At 40.6% G+C, this 21,618-nt stretch overlaps 1 protein-coding gene across 1 annotated transcript; it reads right to left on the bottom strand.

Annotated features, from left to right (window-relative positions):
* Positions 1 to 7,180: 7,180 nt before the first annotated feature.
* Positions 7,181 to 20,000, bottom strand: lg7h11orf24 (linkage group 7 C11orf24 homolog). Its single transcript, XM_076886172.1, has 4 exons — positions 19,865 to 20,000; positions 16,700 to 16,753; positions 16,428 to 16,584; positions 7,181 to 13,285 (listed from the first exon to the last, which is right to left on the bottom strand). Exons 1-4 carry the CDS (start codon positions 19,922 to 19,924, stop codon positions 12,369 to 12,371), a joined length of 1,188 nt encoding a protein of 395 aa, XP_076742287.1. The 5' UTR covers positions 19,925 to 20,000; the 3' UTR covers positions 7,181 to 12,368.
* Between the last annotated feature and the right edge of the window lie 1,618 nt (positions 20,001 to 21,618).

The raw sequence follows: 21,618 nt of genomic DNA, 5'->3' as shown, positions 1-21,618 counted from the left end.
GGGAGCCAGGGATCAAACCACCAGTCTGATCAGTAGATGATGTGCTCTACCATCACAATATAATTCAACAATTGTTAATGCCTGAAATTAGAAATGTAAAAACTCCATCTTTACGATGTGATGAACCTGATGACATCGTCACAGTTTCTTCCACTTGTCTTTTTTTTCATCCACTTCACATTCCTGCTACACCCAAAGTGCACCCTGAGAAAAGACTTTAGCTTAACAGCTTGACAGCTAACTGTGGGTGAAAAATAACTGGGCTCATTTGCACCTAATTACGTGGTTTGTAAACCACCTTTTGACAATTTCCATTTTATGCTACTTAATATATTTTTTGTTGCTTTTTAGTGAAATTGCATTATACACCATGTCTTTTAGCTGTTAAACAACAAGTGAGTCAAAAATAATGTTAATTTTGTAACCTCCCATTCTCAACAGAGTTAAAGGATGATAAACCGAGTTATGTCATGGTCCAGTTTCCCTGTGCTGGCTCATTCTTTTCTCTTCTCATTTTCCTCTCACTGTCTGAGTCTTGCTCTGTGTGTGTGTGTGTGTGTGTGTGTGTGCGCACGTTGTGTTTGAGGGATGGGTCCTCCTCTGGGCCCTGTTTCAGGAAGCCGGTTTAGTGGAAAAACTGAGTAAGTATACCCTGAGTTAACGAAAACTCTGGGTTTTCGGTTTCACAAAGCGAGTTCAGATGAAGCCTGAGTGAGTCACTATGACGACACACTCCGTGAAGCTAACCTGCCCCCTAGCAGGTTTACTACAACTAACCCTGACTGTCTCCGCCCCTTTGTCGGAAACCTGACAGTAGGAAGTGTCGGACATGGCGTGCCCCGTCCTTGAAGAGCCAGTAGATCGTGAAGCCCAAATTCTCCACAGAGCTCTCCGCCGGGAGAGAGTGATCAGAGCGCGTATGGACATTTTATCATTTCCTGATGATTTTCTGTGTGAACGTCACCGTTTCTCAGCACAATCTATAAGTTATTTGGATAACATCCTCAGGCCATATATTACGCATGTGACACATCGCGGACATCCTCTCAGTTCTGTACATATTATTTGTATTGCACTTCGGTTTTTTGCAAATGGGAGTTTTCTGTATAATATTGGTGACGCTGAGCACGTTTCCAAGGCTACCGTCTGTCGGGCAGTCAGGAATGTTACAGTTGCACTGAAACGTCTCCTGTACTGGTTTGTGGTGTTCCCCGGTCATAGACCCACAAGATTTATCAAAGAGGGATGCCACAAAATTGCAGGTATCAGGATGACCAAAACTTAATTCATGATGTGGTGATACTTGGACTACTACTTAAATTTTACATTTATTTTCACGGTTCCCAGGCGTGATTGGCTGTATAGATGGCACTCACATTCCAATCATTGCTCCTTCAGTAAATGAAGGAGACTATGTGAACAGGAAGTCTTTCCATAGCATTAATGTACAGGTACATAGTTCCCTGTAGCATTTCAAACTAACAAATTATTTCATTATAGTAATGGATGCTAATTTGTGTTCTCTGCACTGTGAAGATCATATGTGATGCTGCCAACATTATCACAAATGTGGAAGCCAAGTGGCCAGGCTCTGTCCATGACTCACAAATATTCCGTGAATGTACACTGAGCACAAAATTTGGACATGGTGAGTTGAGAATACTTTAAAATATATAAAGACCAATTGCTTCAGAAGTGTATCCTTCTGTCTTAGGAGAGTTCACTGGCTACTTGCTTGGTGATAGGGGGTATCCATGTTTACCCTATTTGCTTACCCCTTACCCTGACCCTGAACCGGGCCCACAGCAGCGATATAATCTGGCTAATTGCAGGACAAGAGCCAGAATTGAAATGACTATCGGAATGCTTAAGGCCCGGTTCCAGTGCCTGCAAAGACTCAGGGTCACCCCAGAAAGGGCATGTGACATTATTGTGGCATGTGTGATTCTTCACAACATTGCCACAATTAGAGGAGAACACTGTCCTTCTGAACCAAACATCAGCAGTGATCCAAACCATGAACATCCTGACCCTTCCACGGACATACAAGATGGAAGCGCAGTCAGAGACACCATATGTCACAATCATTTCCTTTGACCCATCACCTCAACATGTTGAAAGAAGAATAAACAGATTTTTTGTTCAACTGGCTTTATTGGTCGCCTGTGTTTCCTGTACACAAAGTATTAAAAGATGTACACCTCATAAAGTGTCTCTGTTGCTTCCTCCTCTGTAACAGCTGTCAATGTTTCTTCATTATTTTCCTGTAGTAAAGAAGTTAACAACATTGCTGTTCTACTGTAAACTCATATAATCTGTGGAGTATTACTCACAACTGCATGTTGGTCTGGCTCAACAGGAGGCTGCACCAGATGCAGTACACCACCACCATCAACTGATAGAATATGAGGTTTATACAGGTCACTTATAACTTACAAGGGACCAAATGGCAATTAACAAACATACCAATCACCTTACACTTCATTGTCATTATGCTCTCAAAGACAACCAAGACTGAGGCAAGGCAAAATCAGTAGGAAAATAACTTCACTACAAAATAATCCATTATGGTAAAGAGTTTATCAAATGAATGAGTAGCACTGCAAAGGTGACTGTGAAGAAAGGATGTATGCACATCATGTATTATTTTGAATTTACCCCCTATGTAGGCACTTGTGTCTTGCGGGGTTATTGACTCAGAGGATGTCCCCGCAGAGATGCCTTCGGCCACAGGGCGCCCACTGTTTTGGCTGAGGGCCAACTGCTCAGCCTCTGTGAGTGGTGGTGGTGGTGGAGGACCTCCACCTGTTTTTCGGGCCTCCGCTTTTTTTCTGTTGGCTATAACGGGCCACATTTGAGCATACAGAGTAAGCAAATATGTACTTGTAATGTGCTCAGATCATTTCAATAAGTGCTTACAGAAAGAAAATTAATGTAGCCTCTAACTGCAATTGATTTACATCGGACAAACAGACCAAGCACTATGGCTCATAATACAATTACACCTTACCTGTTTGGACTATATTTTTATATTTCATTTTTACTTGCTGCCAGGCACGTTTGGGGCCTGTTGGGTTGCACCTGCGCTCACATCACATCACAAAATAAAATGTATAAAATAACAAATAAAATAACATATGATAAAATAACGTGTTAAATGGGTGGAAATCCCTAGATCAATGTTTATATTAACACTCACGCATTGACTCTGTCGGCTATGTTTTGCCATGCATGCTCCCTTTGTTTTGCAGCTGAGGCTGTGTTACTTTTTTTCTGAGAAATTTGCATGTTATCGGCATATGCTGCCATCAGAATTTCGGCCTCAAGCGCTGTGAAATACATTGACCGCGCCTTCTTTCCCTCCGTCTCCATGGTGACTCGCTTAATCTGTGCTCCGCTTATCAGGGCTTTATGTATCCTCGTCCGCGCGCTTCACTTGGGGTTAAAGCAACTCCGCGTTGATTGAACTAATTGTTATCAGCCTTTCTGAAACCGAATATTCCGAGTTGGACAGTTCGGGGTTACTCAACCCTGCGTATCGTTTTTCACTCTGAGTTTTCTAAACCGGCTTCCTGAAACAGGGCCCTGGGGCCCGTTCTTCGTACGTCGCTTACTACATCCAAGATCAAATGAAACATCCAAGACCAAATCATCGCGCTAACTCTGAGCTCACTATTCCGGTTCCCCGAACACACCTGTTGTTGACGATTAGTATAGCTGGATGAAGTAATGTGAGATCACTGGGTGGCCCAACAGGGGCTACGCATCGATAGTAGAAACATTGATCGGCAACCCTTTGATTGGTCGGCGAAAATGTCGAAGGAGCGCGCTCGGTATTCTTCGGCAGCAGAGCAAGAACTCTTGAGTGAGGGATTTTAGGAGTTTCAGAGTCTAATTAAAACGCAAGGGAACACTGCAAAGGCTGCAAAAGCAAGGAGAGAGGGCTGGCAGAAAGTTGCTGACAAATTAAACTCGTAAGTAATTTAATAATAACAATAATAATGGAATGGATCTATATAGCGCTCTTCAAGGCACCCAAAGCGTTTTACAATGCCACTATTCAGTCACTCTCACATTCACACACTGGTAGCTGTCACAGCTGCCCTGGGACAGAAGCCAGGCTGCCATATCGCGCCATCGGCCCCTCTGGCCAACACCAGTAGGTGGTAGGGTAGATTTATCATATCACACTATATTATCCAATATTATATTACATTATATTATATTACATTATGTTATATTATATCCCCTTTCACATTAGAGCCACAACAGGACCCACTAGAACATGGGAACAAGTAAAAGTGAAATATAAGAATATTCTACAGAATGGTAATATTTATCACTTATATTGCTTTTCGTCTCTTGGAAAGAGACCCTGAAATAATCTGTTTGTTTGTTTATAACAGCAACCAAGAAAAGGGGCAGCGCAAAAAAAGACAGGTGGTGGTCCTGCACCCCCTCGTCAACAAGTTGGTTAAGTGAATAATACCCTCACGGGAAAATCGATATCTCTCTATGAGCACACTGTCGCGCTGAGCTAAAGGATCCTGTCTGTTCCGCAATATACGCTGAATTCTGAAGACTCTCCTTATCAATCTTGCACCTTCCGCAATGGGTGGCTCGCGTATACGGACAGGACATGGCTGCGACAGACTTCCCAAATCCACCTTCGCTTTTATAGCCGTGGTCTCCCATCTTGATTACACGAAGTAAATTGCAATTACTACTCTGAAATCTGAATTACATCTGTAATAATCACATACATGTAATAGAATGTTAATAGTACATTTCCCTTTTTTAGGAAATGACCTGTATGTATCTGTGTGACATCAATGAAAGGATCAAGTGCTGCATTATCTTTAGTTACATTGATGTTATTTATTTATGGTACAACAGTGGTAAAATATCGCTGTTGCTTTCGTATACATGAAGCGGAAATACCTGAGTGGCCGCGATCTAATCCTGTTTACATAAAGTAAACCTGCTCCCGAGCAGGTTTACGCTTACGGCTCTGTTGCTATGACAGCAAGTCCCGGATGGGCTTCGAAGAACCGAACGATCCAGGATCACGCGAAATCGTCAACAGTCAAATCCGGCTAACTTACTTAGCGAGGTACGAAGAACGGGCCCCTGGTGTCCAATCCTTTGACTCTGTACACCTGAAAGTAAGTCATGATCTCAGCTGTTGGTAATTACCTGATTCCCAGTCTCCTACTTAAGATGTTCAGTTGAAGCCTGATTGTTGTTTGAAAACAGAGAGTGAAGTCAGCTTCTTTATCTGCATGGTCCTTTGTTTGCTTGCTTTTTTGCTCTGTGACTATGTCTTAGTGGTGGTGAGATGAAGCTTCGTGAAGTACTGAAACCTTCCATCGAATTGGTCCACTCATGGGCTGAAGCTTCACGATGCTTCATTTGCTCCACTCTGCCATCAAGTGGACAATAAATGTAAAACAGACAAAGCATTTATAATGACATGGATTTGGTGTGCGAAGCTTTAAATTGAATAAATGAATGATGTTTGTGATGCTCACATATTAATTCTGAATATGGTCTGAATATGATTTTAATCTGTCTTTATGATACAATATCTGGGTCAAAACAGGAAAGTGGAAATAAATTGGGGAGAGTGTTGTGATGTGAATGTGCTTCTGTTACTTTATTTGTAACTGTCCCTATGTTACTAGGGACAACATTTTATTTAAAAATAACTTTTCCACCACCCATCCATCAATTGATGCCTTATCGTGGTGGTGGGGTTTGTGTGGCCCAGGGATCCCGCGGGCTATGTTGTCCAGATGAACAGAATCAACTTTTCAAGATTTCCTTACCTGGATGATTGGGCATGCATCAAGGGTTCATGTTTTTCAGATATTTTTTCCACTCCTCTGTATATTAGTGTTAACGATTGTTTACACATATAGTGCATTTTATCCTTAGTGTTACGAAGACATAACGTGACATCACCTTATATGTTTATATAAGGTGATGCCACCAATTAGTTAATGAAGCCTCAAGATGAGTATTTTGATCTTAGCTTTTTGAAACCAGATGTTGGATGTGCAGAACTGACTGAGAAATTGAAGGATTATGACAAATTGCAGTGTTATATCTGGGGGTGCAAATTAAGTCAAGGAAGGGAGGAAAATGAATCACTGTTAAAACACTGTTTTCCAACCAACGAAGTTGGAGACTTTTCTAGATTCAGTTCTTAGTGGAATGCTTTTAGTTGACATCCAAACTTTCTGGCCTGAGATGCAACTTGCAGCTGTGGTTTTTTGGTTGTCGGCAAGGCTTCTGTTCTTTGGTTCTTAGTCGGCTTAGTAGGTGGAGTATATCCACTCCCTCATCTGCACCATCTCAGCCCTGCCTCCCTAAATGTGTCTCCTAACTGCTCAAATTGAGCGGTCCTTCTTATAACCCTCTAACCACAATCCAGTGATTTCTTTTCTATTTTTTTTGTTTTCTTCGTCCATCTTAAAAGCAAATTCCTGCAAGATTTTAACTTCAGATCTTTTTTTCTGTCATTGTTGTTTTAAGCATGTTAGCATGTCACCTCTCTTGTGGTAATACTTGCAGAACTACAACAGAAATGACTTAAACAGAAACACCTCATAGAATTTTTGAGGTCAATGAATGCATTCACAGGGTTCACTAGAATCAATGCAATCCTCAGGTGAAAACATTACAGCACTCTGTGATAAATGGTTGATTTGTAGTGAAAGAACAATAAAGTAAAAAAAAAAAAAAAATCAGAGTAAGAGTGGAGAAAAATGTTATTCCACAACAAAAGCACATCCCTTTCCTGTCAAACCCTGTGCAAGAATCAAGTGTTTAGCACGCATGTACATTAGCATGCATCCTTGCCATCTCATTAACAAGAGTGGGTTAGAACAACAACAACACACCAATACAAATAGTTCACCTTTCATGAATACACAGCATAACAGCCAAGTCAGTCGTGTTGTGCATCTATCAGAATCCCCAAGGCTGGGCTGGTGCAGCTTGATGAGCTGAAGTGCTGAGAAATCCCACCACACGAACTGAACTGCTAGTTAAACCTGGCACTGTTGCTTTGATTAATGAATGTTCCTTTCATGTAACATGATGGTAAAACTCTGCAACTGTACTTCATCGATGAATAAAACATTCAACTGATTTACTCAAACACCAACACGATCAATTCGGTTCTTTTTTCATTTATTTTCTGCAAAGTAAAAATCTCTGTTCAAAGTGCATTAGAACATCAGGTTGGCACAGGGCAGGTTTCATGACATCCTGCACATCAGTCACCACAAACACAAGTTTACCTTTAACACAGTCCACACTGGTTCCAGGATCTATGGAAAAACTATGAAATTACGGACATCAGTAAACCATCTTCACTTGGGGGGTAAAATCCACTTGCTTAATGGACATGACGACACAATCCAAGACAATTTGACACAGTATGAACTACATTCTGACTGCCATAAAAGACATTTATGTCCTCATTGCAGACACTCTTACTAACAGCTATAGATTATGTTGTTTCAAACAGACCTCAGAAAAATGGAAATACACCTCAAATAAACACTACAAAATGTTTTCATGAAGTTGCAATTTGGGTGATACTGATAACAAAAATATATTTTGGGGGGTTTTTTGTCCATGAGAGGAAAAAGAAACAAAGCAAAGTATGCCAAACACATACAGAAGCCTAAAGAGGTCAAGGTTAGAACTAACAAGTTGTCATTTTTGCCATTTAATTAAAAAATAAAAACAAACTTTGGATAATGTGATTTTCCTAATTTCTCACAGAAAAAAAGGAAGAAACAACAACCCAAACAGAAATCTGTTTAATAAAACAGAAAAAAAAATGAGGAAAGATTAAATTCTGAGAAAATCTGAGGCTGTTTTTAAACCATGCAGAAATAGTCGTTTATACAAACTCTCCTTTCATGGGGGAATAATCATCTCTCTCAGCAAACTCTACAGTTGAGCTAAGTGATGTTCCTGCCTCCTATGCAGGGGTATTGCCATTTGTGTATTTTTCCAGTATCTTTAAGCAAGGAACAAGATTTTAGGTACTGGAAGCTTTCTGAATTAACTAGACAATCGAAGAGGAGAACAAAAGAGGACCGTCATCGTCTGAAACGTCTCAAAAGCATCAGCTATCATTTGATGAGGAGAAATCAGAGCAGGCAGTTAAGAACTGCTTTGAGATTTACACATCAAACTTTTACAGTTTTTTTTTTATTGTACCTTCGGTTTTTATGATGAACAAAAACATATATATGGGAATCAATTCAAAACCAAATGAGACCAATGTGACAAAGACAATATCATTAAAAAAAAAAAAGTTTGTTTGAGAAAAACAAAGATAACAGCCTGCCATACTGATCCCCTCGAGGTCTTGTGACCCAATCAGTGCATTGCCACAAGACAAGAGAGTTGTCTCCTCTCAAAGAAGAATGCGAGCAGCGACAGGAAGGGTTAAATGCATTTACAGCAGAACAACATCTCAAACGTTACATTTTCATTTGAAATTTGTGTAGGTTTCAGATGAACCCAGAAAGGTCACCTTGCTGTTGTGGAACAGTTCAAGTTCCCTCTCATTCAGTCACTAACTGATCATGGCTTTATGTTTCCCTTGGCTTTATCACACAAAGATGTGCTTCAGTGATTATTTGGTGAAGTTCCATCAGCTGTGTACTCTACTGGAAGAATACACCAAATACAATGTGCTCAAGAAAAGGCAAAGTAATTCAGTTTATGGCAATGGATACTGACTTCAAGGACCGCCTTTGTTTGTAGCGCACAGCTAAATCACTGAGAATCATTCGGCAAAGGACCGGATGACGAAATCAGTCTGAAACCAAGACACTGAGTAGTTTATATGGCAAAATGGAAATGCACCTGATCTCCAGAGTTTCTGTAATAGAAAGAGACCAGCCTCATGTGACAGAGCTTTTACCATCTCATTCTTTATCAAACATCTGCTGCTTTCTCTCTTTGTGGGAAATAGTGTAAAACGTTTGCTCTTTGCTGAATTCAATGTGCACGTTTGAAGGAATGTTGAAATGTAATGAAAATGACTGAATAAATGGCTTAACATTCAAGTTGCTTCTTACAAAGGCATGGGAAAGAGCACAGTGAGGTAAGCCAGACGAAGACTGGAGAAAACATACCAGTTACATGAACAGGCAAAGACACAATGCATTAATAAGACAATATATACTCAATATCTTTTAAAAGAATACATTCACTGTGAGAATCTAAAAAATATAGTAATAAACAATTAAGTATGGCCTTGTTCCTGTGATTCACTGGAAGACATGTGCAAAGGAACACTGCTGAAATGTCGTCTGTAGCAATGAAAGCTAATGAAATGTCAATACCTTTAAAGGAACCCTCTAACATTTGGAAAATCTGAGTATTTAACACAGTGAGGTTTGTTTAACATAAATCTGCCATTAATGGCTTGCAGTCCAATAGTTGGAAAAAAAAAAATCCTTTATTTTTTCTGGTTGTTATTCACTGACCTCTATGGAAAACATCATGATCCCAGGGAAAGTGTGAAGGAGAATTCATAAAGATTTCTTTAAAAAGAGAATGTTGTTTGTGGAACTGCCATGAAAATAATAATGAAATAATAATAAAACCTGAAATTATCCAAAAAAAAAAAAAAGTTTGAATAGCCTACAGATGATCAAAAATATGAAATGCCGTGCTGGAGAGGACCTAGTTTAACTTTACGATTTATAATCTGTCACTGACATAAAACGAACAATCAGACTAAGGGTTGGCGTTACAGCAACGGTGCTTCTGTTTGATCTGAAATGTTAGAAATGTTTGTTTAACCTCCAAAATGATTCTAATAGCATAACTGCTCGTGAATTCAAGGAGTTCAGTTCACACCACACCAATGTCATTTCTTTATAACGTGACAGCACAACCACATGCAGGGTTTAGCTGCTATAAAACGGATACGACACCGTCACAGCCTGCAATCCTGCACAATCCTCAACTTTTCAAACCAACCTGGCTAGTTTCCAAAAATCTCAGATTTAATCCTCCTCAGAGGGCGGAGTAGTTTTAATGCTAGCTGTAAACACAGCAGGAGCTGTGCGTTTTAAGATGAAGCGGTGTTAGTGTGTCTGTCTGACCTTCAAGTGGAAGAGCTGCCAGCCAAACAGGCTCTGTGAGCGCGGCCTACAAGTGAACTGACATTAACAGAGTGACAGTGGGTGGAAAATCCTCAGCTTGATGACTTAAATGTCTCTGTGGTCTCTCTCTGGCCTGTTAGCTAAAGCAGACACCACAGTGTGCACTCTGGCCCTGATCCACCAACATCAGGCTTCAACACACGCGGCCACATCTGATGGAAACTTAACCAGAGCAATGGAAACACATCTTGCAGTGTAATTAGCTGGCAGCAGCACCTGTGCAGCATTTTTGTCTTTCTGAGAAAACATCAACGCTTCTATAGAGTTAAGTTTTCCACATATTCATTTACCTTGAATACAGTTTGAGAGGCTGGTTCAAGTTCACCCGTCTGTGCTGATCAGATCCTGGTTTATACATAAGTCGATTTTTAGCTTTGCCATCTCTTATGAAAACTAAAATGATGCTTTACTGACCATTTCCATCACTAGACTATAAACAAGCCAGAAGTGTATCCAGACTATTTAATTGACTTCACATGAGGTCAAACTCAAAGTACTGACAGCTGGGATCTAATACCCTCTCTCTCTCTCTCTCTCTAATCTGCTGGTTTTATTCAGCAAATTATTCACTTATCAATTCTTTGTCCTGTACAAGGTTGTTGACTGGAAGCTTTTGCAGCTTCCCGTGGTCACGTGACTGTTCGCAGCTGATTTCAGATGGCACTGCCTGGTGTGTCGCTGTCTGATGAAAAGCAGGTGTGCTTGAAATGTCCCTAGATGTAATAAATGAGGAATCTGGAGTTCTGCAGTGTGCGAACAGCTACTTCTTTCTCTTTTATAGAAATGATGGCCAAGATTACAACAGACTAATACTACAACAGACCCAGGTGTCTCACACCTGCAACTGTGAGGACAGAGCTGCAGTAATTCACCATGTTGATAATGATTACTTTAGAAAAGCTTCAACAGTGAGTCTGAGTCTAGCTTTGTGGTTGGAAATTACAACAAGTGTGCATCATTCAGTGCCAGCTGTAGTTAAAAACGTGGAAAATGTGATATCTTAAAGACGGGAAGGGCCGAGAAATATAACGACACCACAGAAATATGGCAAATTTTAGCCACAACGTCACATTAGATTTCTGTCAAATGTTGCAAGAGTGATTTTATACACTTAGATCTATGTGTGATTCATTTTTACCCCATTTTTCTGTAGAGTATTAATAACAAAACAAATAATCTACTTTGCAGTAAACAGTGCAACACTGTGTACAGGGGCTGGAATGGGAAGGTTCCAAAATGTGACTGAGATCTGATGAACATTTCTTCACTATCAAGGTTATATATCCAATTGTAAAGAGCAAATATAATAATAACTGTAATTATTATTGTTGTTATCAAATCAGCAACACCACATTCCAAAAATGTAAACAAACACCGTCTAAAACAGTCATTTCTGAATTGAAAGAACTTCAAAAGTTGTCAAGCAGAAACTGTTTTGTGCACTGCTGCATGAAGCACTGAATAACTTTATTATCACTGTGGCCAATTAAACCACATTAAAAAGAATTTGCAATGTGACATATTTTAAATGCCTTAAGCGCAGAGCTAATCTTTGTCAGTTACACACCCTATTTGGCACTGAGATGTATGTCCATTGACTTTTTCAAAAATAAAATAAGCATCAAGGTAATGACAAGGAAATGAATCATTGGGCATAACATTCTGATTTGGTCCTTCTATAGATGTCACTTAGGAAAAAAATGTTTGCAAATTTTAAAAAAAATACAATAAATTATTTGCTAGTTTGATTTTTTTACAACTCTACTTTTAGATAATCTCGACATTTCTTACCAGCAGTAAATTAACTGATGACGAGGTCATCTGCTGAGCTTTGGAAACGTCCCAACTGAGCCAGCCAACATCTAATCGATTCCAATCCTGTCAGGGGCCACTAGCAGAACCAAATGTAAGCTATAAGGTTTGAATTTTGACATCCCCCCCCCCCCACAAAAAAACAGGAGCTGCTAGAAAACAGATCAGTGTGCATCACCGTTTTATCGTCAGTGTACCTTTTCCATTTCTTGCTGAACTAACTGGACCATCCTGTAAATTCACAGCACCATCTTACCATTCAGTTAGTCTGTCATTTAGTTCATTTAGTTTTTCCTGCTCCGAGTCAAAGAAAGAAAAAGCTTCATGAAATATAATTATCCTCTTCCTGTCTCATACCCCAGAGTCTGAGTACATGCCATTTATCAGATAGTCGACCTGCGTGTAGTCCTTCCTCTTGTAGCTGTCGTAGGCCAGTTTGACAAACACTGACACTGTGACCAAGAAGAAAAGCAGGCCAAAGAGCAGGACAGCCAGTAAAGACGCTGTATCGACGAGCTGCTTGGTCAGAACAGCCCCCGCCTCTTCTACCACAGGGACCCTCGTAGCTGAGGCAAAAGATTTATTGTGATTGGCCAATGCATCAGTACTGGCAACAGTTATAGCAGATGGTGATTTGGTTAAAGATGATGTCTGAATCGGTGCCACCTCAATACTGGGGTGTGGCAGGGCAGCCGATGGAGACGTGTCTGAACCATGGACGGAAGTAACAGCAACACTTGTGTAAGCTATCGTCACCGAGTGTGGGGCTACTGTTGTTCTTGTTGTTGTTGCAGTTGCTGGTGCTGAGGTTGTAGATTTCACAGGTGTAGTGACCACATTCTTAACAGACTCTGAAGTGGTTGCTGTTATACTGCTAGTGCTGGTGGTGGATCCAGTATGCAGGCGCTGAGCAGGCAAGCTAGTGGGGGTAAATGCCTCTGGTGATTTGAGATGCTCCTGTGACGATGGCTGCTCAAAGGATGCTGAAGATGTGGAAGAAAGGGCTCCTTCTGTAATTTGCTCATTTTTGTTCACCGATGTTACAGACTCATTCAGTCTGTGGCTGACAGTGGTGTGGTTGGTGGATGATGAGTTTAGGGAGGACTGAGTGCTTGCATTTGGTTGCAGACTGTTATTATCCTTGCCTGTACTAGAGTGGGTCTGTGTGATGACATCTGAAGTGCTATTCGGGTTTAAGGCAGAGACTGAAGTGTTCGGTGGAGTGGTCACACCATCCAAAGAGGTCTTTGTTGTTGCATCAGTAGCACCTGGGAACAACAAATTCTAGTTAGCACAAACTAGTGAAACAACATTCGCTACAAGCCAAACATACATTTATATTTCACTCGTATATTTGCAGAGCATCAGTTTGTACCTTTCAAAGAATTTTAACCCTGTAAATAGCCAAAGAGCTGTGCTATCTTCAAGATCGAGATACCCTTACAACCAAAACAAGTTTGGGAACTCTGAAATTACACTGATAACTGATTTAAAAAATGTTTATGATCACCATCTAAGTCAAAATTGTAGACAAAAACAATCAGACAAAATGTCTGTGAAGGTTCTCAGTCATCCAGGTCATCGAAGTCAAAGGAGCTTGGAGAGAAAAGCATCTGGACTTCTTTAAGTTGCTTGAAGACGTTTCACCTCTCATCCGAGAAGCTTCTTCAGTTCTAAGGTCAAATGGTGGGGAGTCCCAGATTTAAACCTAGTGGGAGTATCCCCCCACAGAGGGTGAGGATCATCAGGGGGTCCTTTTGTCCCTCTTTGGGGGGGGGGGATACTCCCACTAGGTTTAAATCTGGGACTCCCCACCATTTGACCTTAGAACTGAAGAAGCTTCTCGGATGAAAGGTGAAACGTCTTCAAGCAACTTAAAGAAGTCCAGACGCTTTTCTTTGCAAGCTCCTTTGAATCAGACAAAATTAAAAAAACATCAATTTTCATGCCTTTAGTGAAGCCAGAAGTAAGGTGGCTCAATAGTGAAGCAGATTAAACATTAGCTTGGCAAATGAAAGGAATACAGCAGGAAGGCATCCGGCATGGAACTCATCCAAAGCAAACACATACAGCTGATCACTTTGACAAGGAAGCAGCTTAAAGCACCTTTCATTGACGGCCCAAAGTAGTTAAACCTGTGTGCTATTATATCTACATTAGCTCCTTGGAGTCAGGCATCCTACTAAAAGGAGATTAGAGTAGAAGTGTAGCACATTCACTGCCTGAGTCGCTTCATTACTTGGCAAAAGCCAAAGAGTACAGCTAGGTTATGAAGGCATACCAGGAGGCGATGCTTTCAGACGGGGATGTCCAACACAACAGTAAACAAATGACTCAACAAAGCAACGCTGGCACTTGAACTGTTCATGGAAATGACTTATTTGGTGTATCTGGCTAAAAAGCTCAACCCACACCCATCCTGTATGGAAAATACTGAAGAGTTACAAAGTTCAACTATTTCTGTTATTGGTAAAACTAAATGCTCAAAGCAGTTGTGCTTTACATAAAATTTCCAGGCAAAATACCCTCTAGGTTACTTTTGTGCCTTCATTTCATTATTCTATGCCACTACTGAACCATGTCATACTGTAAGCTGCAATCACTGATAAAATGGTCTTCAGCATTTCCCCAATAATAAATATCTTAATAGTAAATTTTGTTGAAATAATAATATTTCTTTTTGAGGCTATTGATACCCCAGCTATCCTCAGCAGTAATAATCATCCACACAAAATACAGGTTGCTTTAAAACACAAGTTGGCATTTTCTCACAGTCGGACTTTAAAATAACGTGCTGCCAGCCATCTGAACTTGGCCAAGAAGATGACTTTGAATGAGAGATCGGCCAAATTAAAATCAAGCAGTCTTTGTTTTTTGTGGACTTGATCACACCTCTTATGGTTTCTTTAACATTCCCAAGAAAGATTAATTGATGAATCGTGCCTAGAGCTACATGAAGTGCTTATTTTTGTTCAATTTAATTCAAATTCAGTTCAATTTTATTTACATAATGCCAAATCACAACAACAGTTGTAAGGTAGAGACACTACAATAAGGCAAAGTATAAAAACTCCAACAATCATGAAACTCCCTACGCACAAGTGCTTTGGCAACAGTAGGAAGGAAAAACTCCCTTTTAACAGGAAGAAACCTCATCAGAACCAGGTTCAGGGAGGGGCGGGGCCGTCTGCTGTGATAGGTTGGGGTGAGAGAAGGAAGACAGGACAAGAAGAAGAAACACTCATTGCATCATGGGAACCCCCCAGCAGCCTAGACCTAATGCAGCATAACCTGGTCCAGCCCTAACTATATGCTTTATCAAAAAGCAAAGTTTTCATCTTAAAAGCAGAGATGGTGTCTGTCTCCAAAATCCAAAAGCTTGTTCCACAGAAGAGGGGCCTGAAAACTGAAGGCTCTGCCTCCCATTCTACTTTTAAATACTCCAGGAACAACAAGTAAGCCTGCAGTGTGAGAGCGAAGTGCTCTAATAGGGTGATATGGTACTACAAGGTCATTAAGATAAGATAAAGCCTGATTATTCAAGTATGTGAGGAGCAAGATTTTGAATTCAATTCTGGATTTAACAGGGAGACCCTGTCTTTCTACATAGGGTCTCGTCCCTGTCAGGACTCTTGCTGCAGGATTCTGGATCAACTGAAAGCTTTTCAGGGAGTTTTTAAGACATCCTGATAATAATGAATTACAGAAGTCCAGCCTGGAAGTAATAAATGCATGAACTAGTTTTTCAGAGTCACTCTGAGAAAAGGGTAGTTGGAGCCCATATTTCTACGACTCTATCCAAAGTACAACAAACTCAGTTTTATCTGAATTTATAAGCAGGAAATGAGAGATTATTATGTCTTTAAGACATTCCTGCGGTTTAACTGGTGTGTATTATCTGCCTTTGTGGAGAGATAAAGTTGGAGTCTATTAGATATGATTCAAACCACTGCAGAGCAGTACCTGTAATACTTACCGCATGCTGTAATCGCTGTAATAAAATATTACAGTCAACAGTATCAAACGCTGCACTGAGGTCCAGCAGGACAAGCACAGATGTGAGTCCAGGACACATACAATGCGTATTTTGTACACTTTATCAACCTGGCACCAACAACAAATGACATATAGATACATTCGTGCCAATATTGTGACCATGAGTGTCACAACATTGAAGGATACTTGTGGCTGCCAGTGTTAGTAGATTCACCAATGGTATCAAAATGAAAATCCTACCTTACCTAATCTTCAAGTTATTGTGTTAACAATGTTCGGTGTCCACACCGGGTCTCACCTTTTTCTTTTTTTAGTTCTGTCACAAGCTGTTCACACACTGCCCATGAAAACAGATTTTAAAAGAGCTTCACATGCTTACACAGAGAACCTTTAAGACTCCTGCCACATACTTACATCCAGAGGCGCAATTAACTGTGGGTGTTGAGAAGAAGTAGGCCCCATTTGGTCCTGTGGTGGCGGAGTCGGTAAGGAGCAGAAGCACACAGGGGGGGAGGAGAAGACACAGTGATACGCTCAGCTGGAGTTTTGAGGAATACAGGGACATGGTGGGCTGGGAGGGAACGAGACAGACACACGCTCACATAGACAGAGGCACATCCATATGCGCACACACACACACACACACACCGGGTACAATGAAGTTCACACAGTCAACTTGTACAAACAATGAAATGAAGGAGGGGAAACCAGGAGGAGGTGAAGTCAGTTTCTGGTTGGACCTACAAAGACAAACACAAGCAAGAATCAGAAGCAGCCTGACAGATGGGGTCGATAAACTGTGTTCTTATAGATTTTCTGCGTGAGGACATCTTATTCTTCTAGTAAACAGAGACAGTCCTTAAACAGAAACATGTAAAACCACAATTACAGCTGTATTTAACATTTAGGATGACAGCATTTATTCATATTGGTTGGATCACTTCATCTTAACCTTTTGATGGAGTCTTATATTTTCTTACCATGTTTCACTCAAACAAGTAACACACAACACTTACTGGACCATTCAGCCAGATATTAAAATATAGTTACTATAATTCCACTGGTTAAAAATATACAAATACTCTCTCATTTAATAAGACATTTCAGGCCCTATCAAGACCAGCAGAGTCAAAGTTGAAGGATGTTACTAATGATTTGGTTCAAATTAAACAGTATTGTGGAAACTACAACTTTTTTACAATGTTCTACATTATCCAGGCTAAATCTTGGGATTTGTAGTTCAGTAAGGCGGATTTCCTGAAGCACGCTATTCAAGCCTCTTCACCTGCACAACAGTAAAGAGCAGTTAGTCCACCCAAATGTGAGGAATGACTACCATCTAGTGTCAAAACAATGCACATCTCAAGTAGTGCTCCTGGAGGAAGTAGTACGAGTTATAATCACCGTTATTAGTTATGAGTTTAATTAGACTCCAGGCTCAAGTTACAGAAGCACAGAGCTAATTATAGTGAAGTGTTAATGACAACATTTAGCTCAACAACAATTACTGCATGTATTTCACTTTCAAATGAAGAAGCCCAAACAAAATTAAATTACACATGAAGTGTCAGAATCTCTGAAATGGTTTTCTATACTGAAACACAGTGGTGCCTTTACATTCAAGTGTAGTGAGCAGCTTCATTGGCTGTGCAAAGGGTCAGTCAGGAAAGATCCATCCAGCTAGTGTCTTCTTCCAAAGCCTTAGTACCATAACTACCACTACTGGCCAACCTAACAATCTCTAACGCTGCATTGTGGTTCGCTGGAGTCCCACGGCTTCAGAAATGGCTCTATAACCTTTTCCAGACTGAGATTTGAATTACTTTGTGTCTCATTTGTTCCTGCACGTCCTTGGATCGCAGCATGTCTGGCTTTTGAGGATTTTTTGGTCTACTCCACTTTGTCAGGCAGGTCCTATTTAAGTGATTGTGGCAGTAGTCAGGCCTAATCAGGTTATCTTTCTCCAGTGTTTTAATTTGTTTGATGATCTGAAACATTTAAGTGTGACTGACATACAAAAAGATAGGAAACCAGGAAGGGGGGCGAACACTGTCAACTGTCTCATCACAATCACAGATGAATCCAACCACAGTGTTGTCATTGGCATACTTGATGATGCTGGTTGGGTGGATTGGTGTACAATCATGGGTGTACAGTAGGAGGCTGAGAGCACAATCCCAGACACACAATCTGTACGCTTACATCGCCGAAGAGGCTGCTGGCGCTTCAAGTCGTATAAGAGAATTTTACTTTAACCACAGGGTACAGTATTTATTTTGATTGTCAAAGCTAATGGTAATAATCAGTGTAAATTACTGTAGGAGTCATAAATGCAATCAGGCAAAAATTAATGAATTTGTTTTGAAATTTTCTCCATATGTTGTAGCTAATATTCACGTATAAAGAAGGTAAGGACATGATTTTTTTTGACAACTAAACTTCGAGTCATTTTACTTTAAAGGGAACACTTCAGTGTTTTGCAAACCTAAAGAGTTGTAGCTGATTGCACTGAAATGTACCACTTACAAGACTTTGTCCATAAATTCTACTACAATATCTACTCCCACTCAGCACCTAGACTACCTTAAGTTAGAGATAAATCAAAAGATTGCGATAAGCCTGTAGTCACAGAAATCACAGTCCACGAAAAGTGAGTGAGAGCCAGAAACAGCCAGCAAGTTTTGTGTGAAACCGACCTCAAAGACACTAAAAGTAAAGAATAAAATATATCAACATTACTTCTAATACACGAGTAGACAGCACAGTGCTGTTTAATGAGGTCTAATGTGATATATTTCCTGGCTGTATTCTGCACAGGCTGAGTGGGATGAGTGGAGTCTGATGTCCACATGTAAGGCATCAGCTCTCCTCCACTCATGTGGAGCACCTTGTGCTTCTTTGGGAAAAATAACTAAAAACAAACTACACTGCATTTCAAAAGCAGAAGCCATTACTGAATAACACACGCGGCATGATATTTGTGATGCCAACAATATATCCACTGATCTGTGAGCACCAGTTTGGTTCATCAGGTTTCTGGTGCAGTTTTCCACGTGTGTAAAGTAACAGGGAGCTCCACAGGGAGTGTGCACTGTTATTTGTGGACCCTCCACATTAGGCCAGCCTTTACCGGATTTGTAGCACTGCCCCAGTGCACCAGGACCCAGATCTGTGTGATAGGTACTTGACTGTAAACAGGATGCGTTTTAGACAGCTGGGGCACAGGACCAGCCCTCAGTGTAAACAGGAATACTCGTTGAACACGCCAACGTGGAGAGAGCAAGTGCCGCGCGCTCTGCCACGCTGCCGACCTGCCAATCAAAGAAGTTTGGGCTAAAACGGGAACTCCCGAGCACACAGCCGGCAGCTGCTTTAGCACCAAATAACCCAAAACATTACATCCGAGAAATGTTCCATTAACTTTAGCCGAATAAACAGAAAAAATCCAAAGCAACAAGAGTCAGTCACGTGTTATTGTGACTTCAAGTCAGAGCAGAGAAACGCAGCTGTAGCTCACACAAGCTAACACTGGGCCAAGTGTAAGCTGCTCCGAAGGAAGACACGGAGCTTAGTTCAGATGGGAAAACCCAAAGTTTAACTGGCTCGGTTACACAAACCAACAAGGTAACGAGCAAAACCACACCATCGATAATACAGTGAATAATGCTGTAATCGCTATGTCACCGGGCAATAAACACACCGGGAAACGAGTTAACGGAGCATGATGAAGAGACATCTCCCCTCAGCGGCGAGTGCATCCACACTACCGAGCAGCTAACACTAACAAGCCACGGTCACGGAGAGTTACTGCTCACAGGCTAGCTACAGTCCGTGTGATCGGGGGTCCTTACCAGCCTTATGCGGGGGCTCGTTTGCTGTAAACCACACACAGGTACCCAGGAACCAAACATCTACACCTTCTGTACGAGACGCTGACCTTCTTCCTCAGCTGCGGTTTTAGCTGTGTTGACTGATAATCTATGTGCTCCCGCCCTCTGCTGGCCACACCACGTTAAAACAAGAACGCCTCCTATTGTTACAGTTTACCAAAATTTATCATGACTAATACCAATACTTTCAATTCATTGCTAATAATATTATTGCTATTAATATCTAAACATATAGAACGTTACTAAAGTTAAGTCTGTGAAGGTTCTCAGTCATCCAGGTCATCGTAGTCAAAGGAGCTTGCAAAGAAAAGCGTCTGGACTTCTTTAAGTTGCTTGAAGACGTTTCACCTCTCATCCGAGAAGCTTCTTCAGTTCTAAGGTCAAATGGTGGAGAGTCCCAGATATAAACCTAGTGGGAGTATCCCCCCACAGAGGGAGCCAAGGTGTGAAACTGGGTGTGGGTCCCAATCAGCCAGAGTTTCGGGTGAGTTCATTGTGAAACCTGGCCCCACCTTATCATGCGAATACTAAAGTTAAGAAATACCGTTTTGACCAAACATATCAAGGCAGATATGAGCAGGTTTGCCTTAGAAATGCATAATAATAATAATAATAATAATAATAATAATAATAATAATAATAATAATAATTTACATCAAAATAATTTATTGAAAGGAACAAGTGAATTTCTAGATTTATATGTGTGGGCAGAAGGCCACGGATTCAATTTAAAATATTACAACTTCCTAAAGAAACAGCTGAATCACTGCCATGTCTATCCATTTATTAGCTATCCAACTAAGATCCCTAGCATGCTGCTGCAATTCCCAGTTATTTTACAAAATGGAAGAACATGGTAAATTTCACATTTCATTACAATCTCTTCTGGGAAGCAAAATGTTATATAGACAGCATGCTAAGACCCTAAACCAATGGTCCAAGGTACCACTCAGAATTTGGGTTAGTGAGTGTAAATCACCACTACTGGAAAAACATCCTAGAATATAAAAATGGATCACATCTGACCCAGATTTCACAGCAGACACAATCAATGGGTGCTTTAAATATTGGAACAAAATCGTTATTACCTTCTCCTGTTTGGTCGTGTCAGATGGAGATGGAGCTGTATAGCTTTCATAAAATCCAGGAAACTAATGGCTTAGGTAAAATTAACTTTTTTTAAGTACTTTCAGGTTAGAGACTATTTTAATGACAAGATAAAACATTTAGAAATACAAAGGACTCCAATATAATTGACATATTTACTGACATGGATAAAACCAAAAGAAATAAGAAAGTTGTGTGAAGACTGTATTCAACTATCTAAACAATAAAAAAACAAAAATAACCTTTCAAAATCTAACTGGGAGAAAGGTTCCATACCAGAGGGTGATTGGCAGAATGTGTATCTAATGCAGCTGACTTCTACCAGCTCAGGCTCCTGGAGAGAATTTTGCTGGAAAAATGACAAATGGTTTGTGTCGGCAGAAGTGTGGAGAACAGCTGGCAGACCACCATATATTTAGGAGATGGCCAGTCATTTTGCCTTATTTGGAGGAGGTAACAAAGACAACATAGAATGTACTTGGAAGCGAGATGAACCTTTCTTTTTGAATGGATTGTCTTATCTAATAGTACTAATAGTGGGGCGATCGTGGCATAAGAGTTGGCAGTTCGTCTTGTAATCGGAAGGCTGCTGGTTCGAGCCCCGGCTC

This window comes from Maylandia zebra, linkage group LG7, assembly GCF_041146795.1.
Source record: "Maylandia zebra isolate NMK-2024a linkage group LG7, Mzebra_GT3a, whole genome shotgun sequence".
NCBI lineage: Eukaryota > Metazoa > Chordata > Actinopteri > Cichliformes > Cichlidae > Maylandia > Maylandia zebra.
The sequence above is the reverse complement of the archived record's forward strand: the minus strand, read 5'-3'. Positions and strand labels throughout refer to the sequence as shown.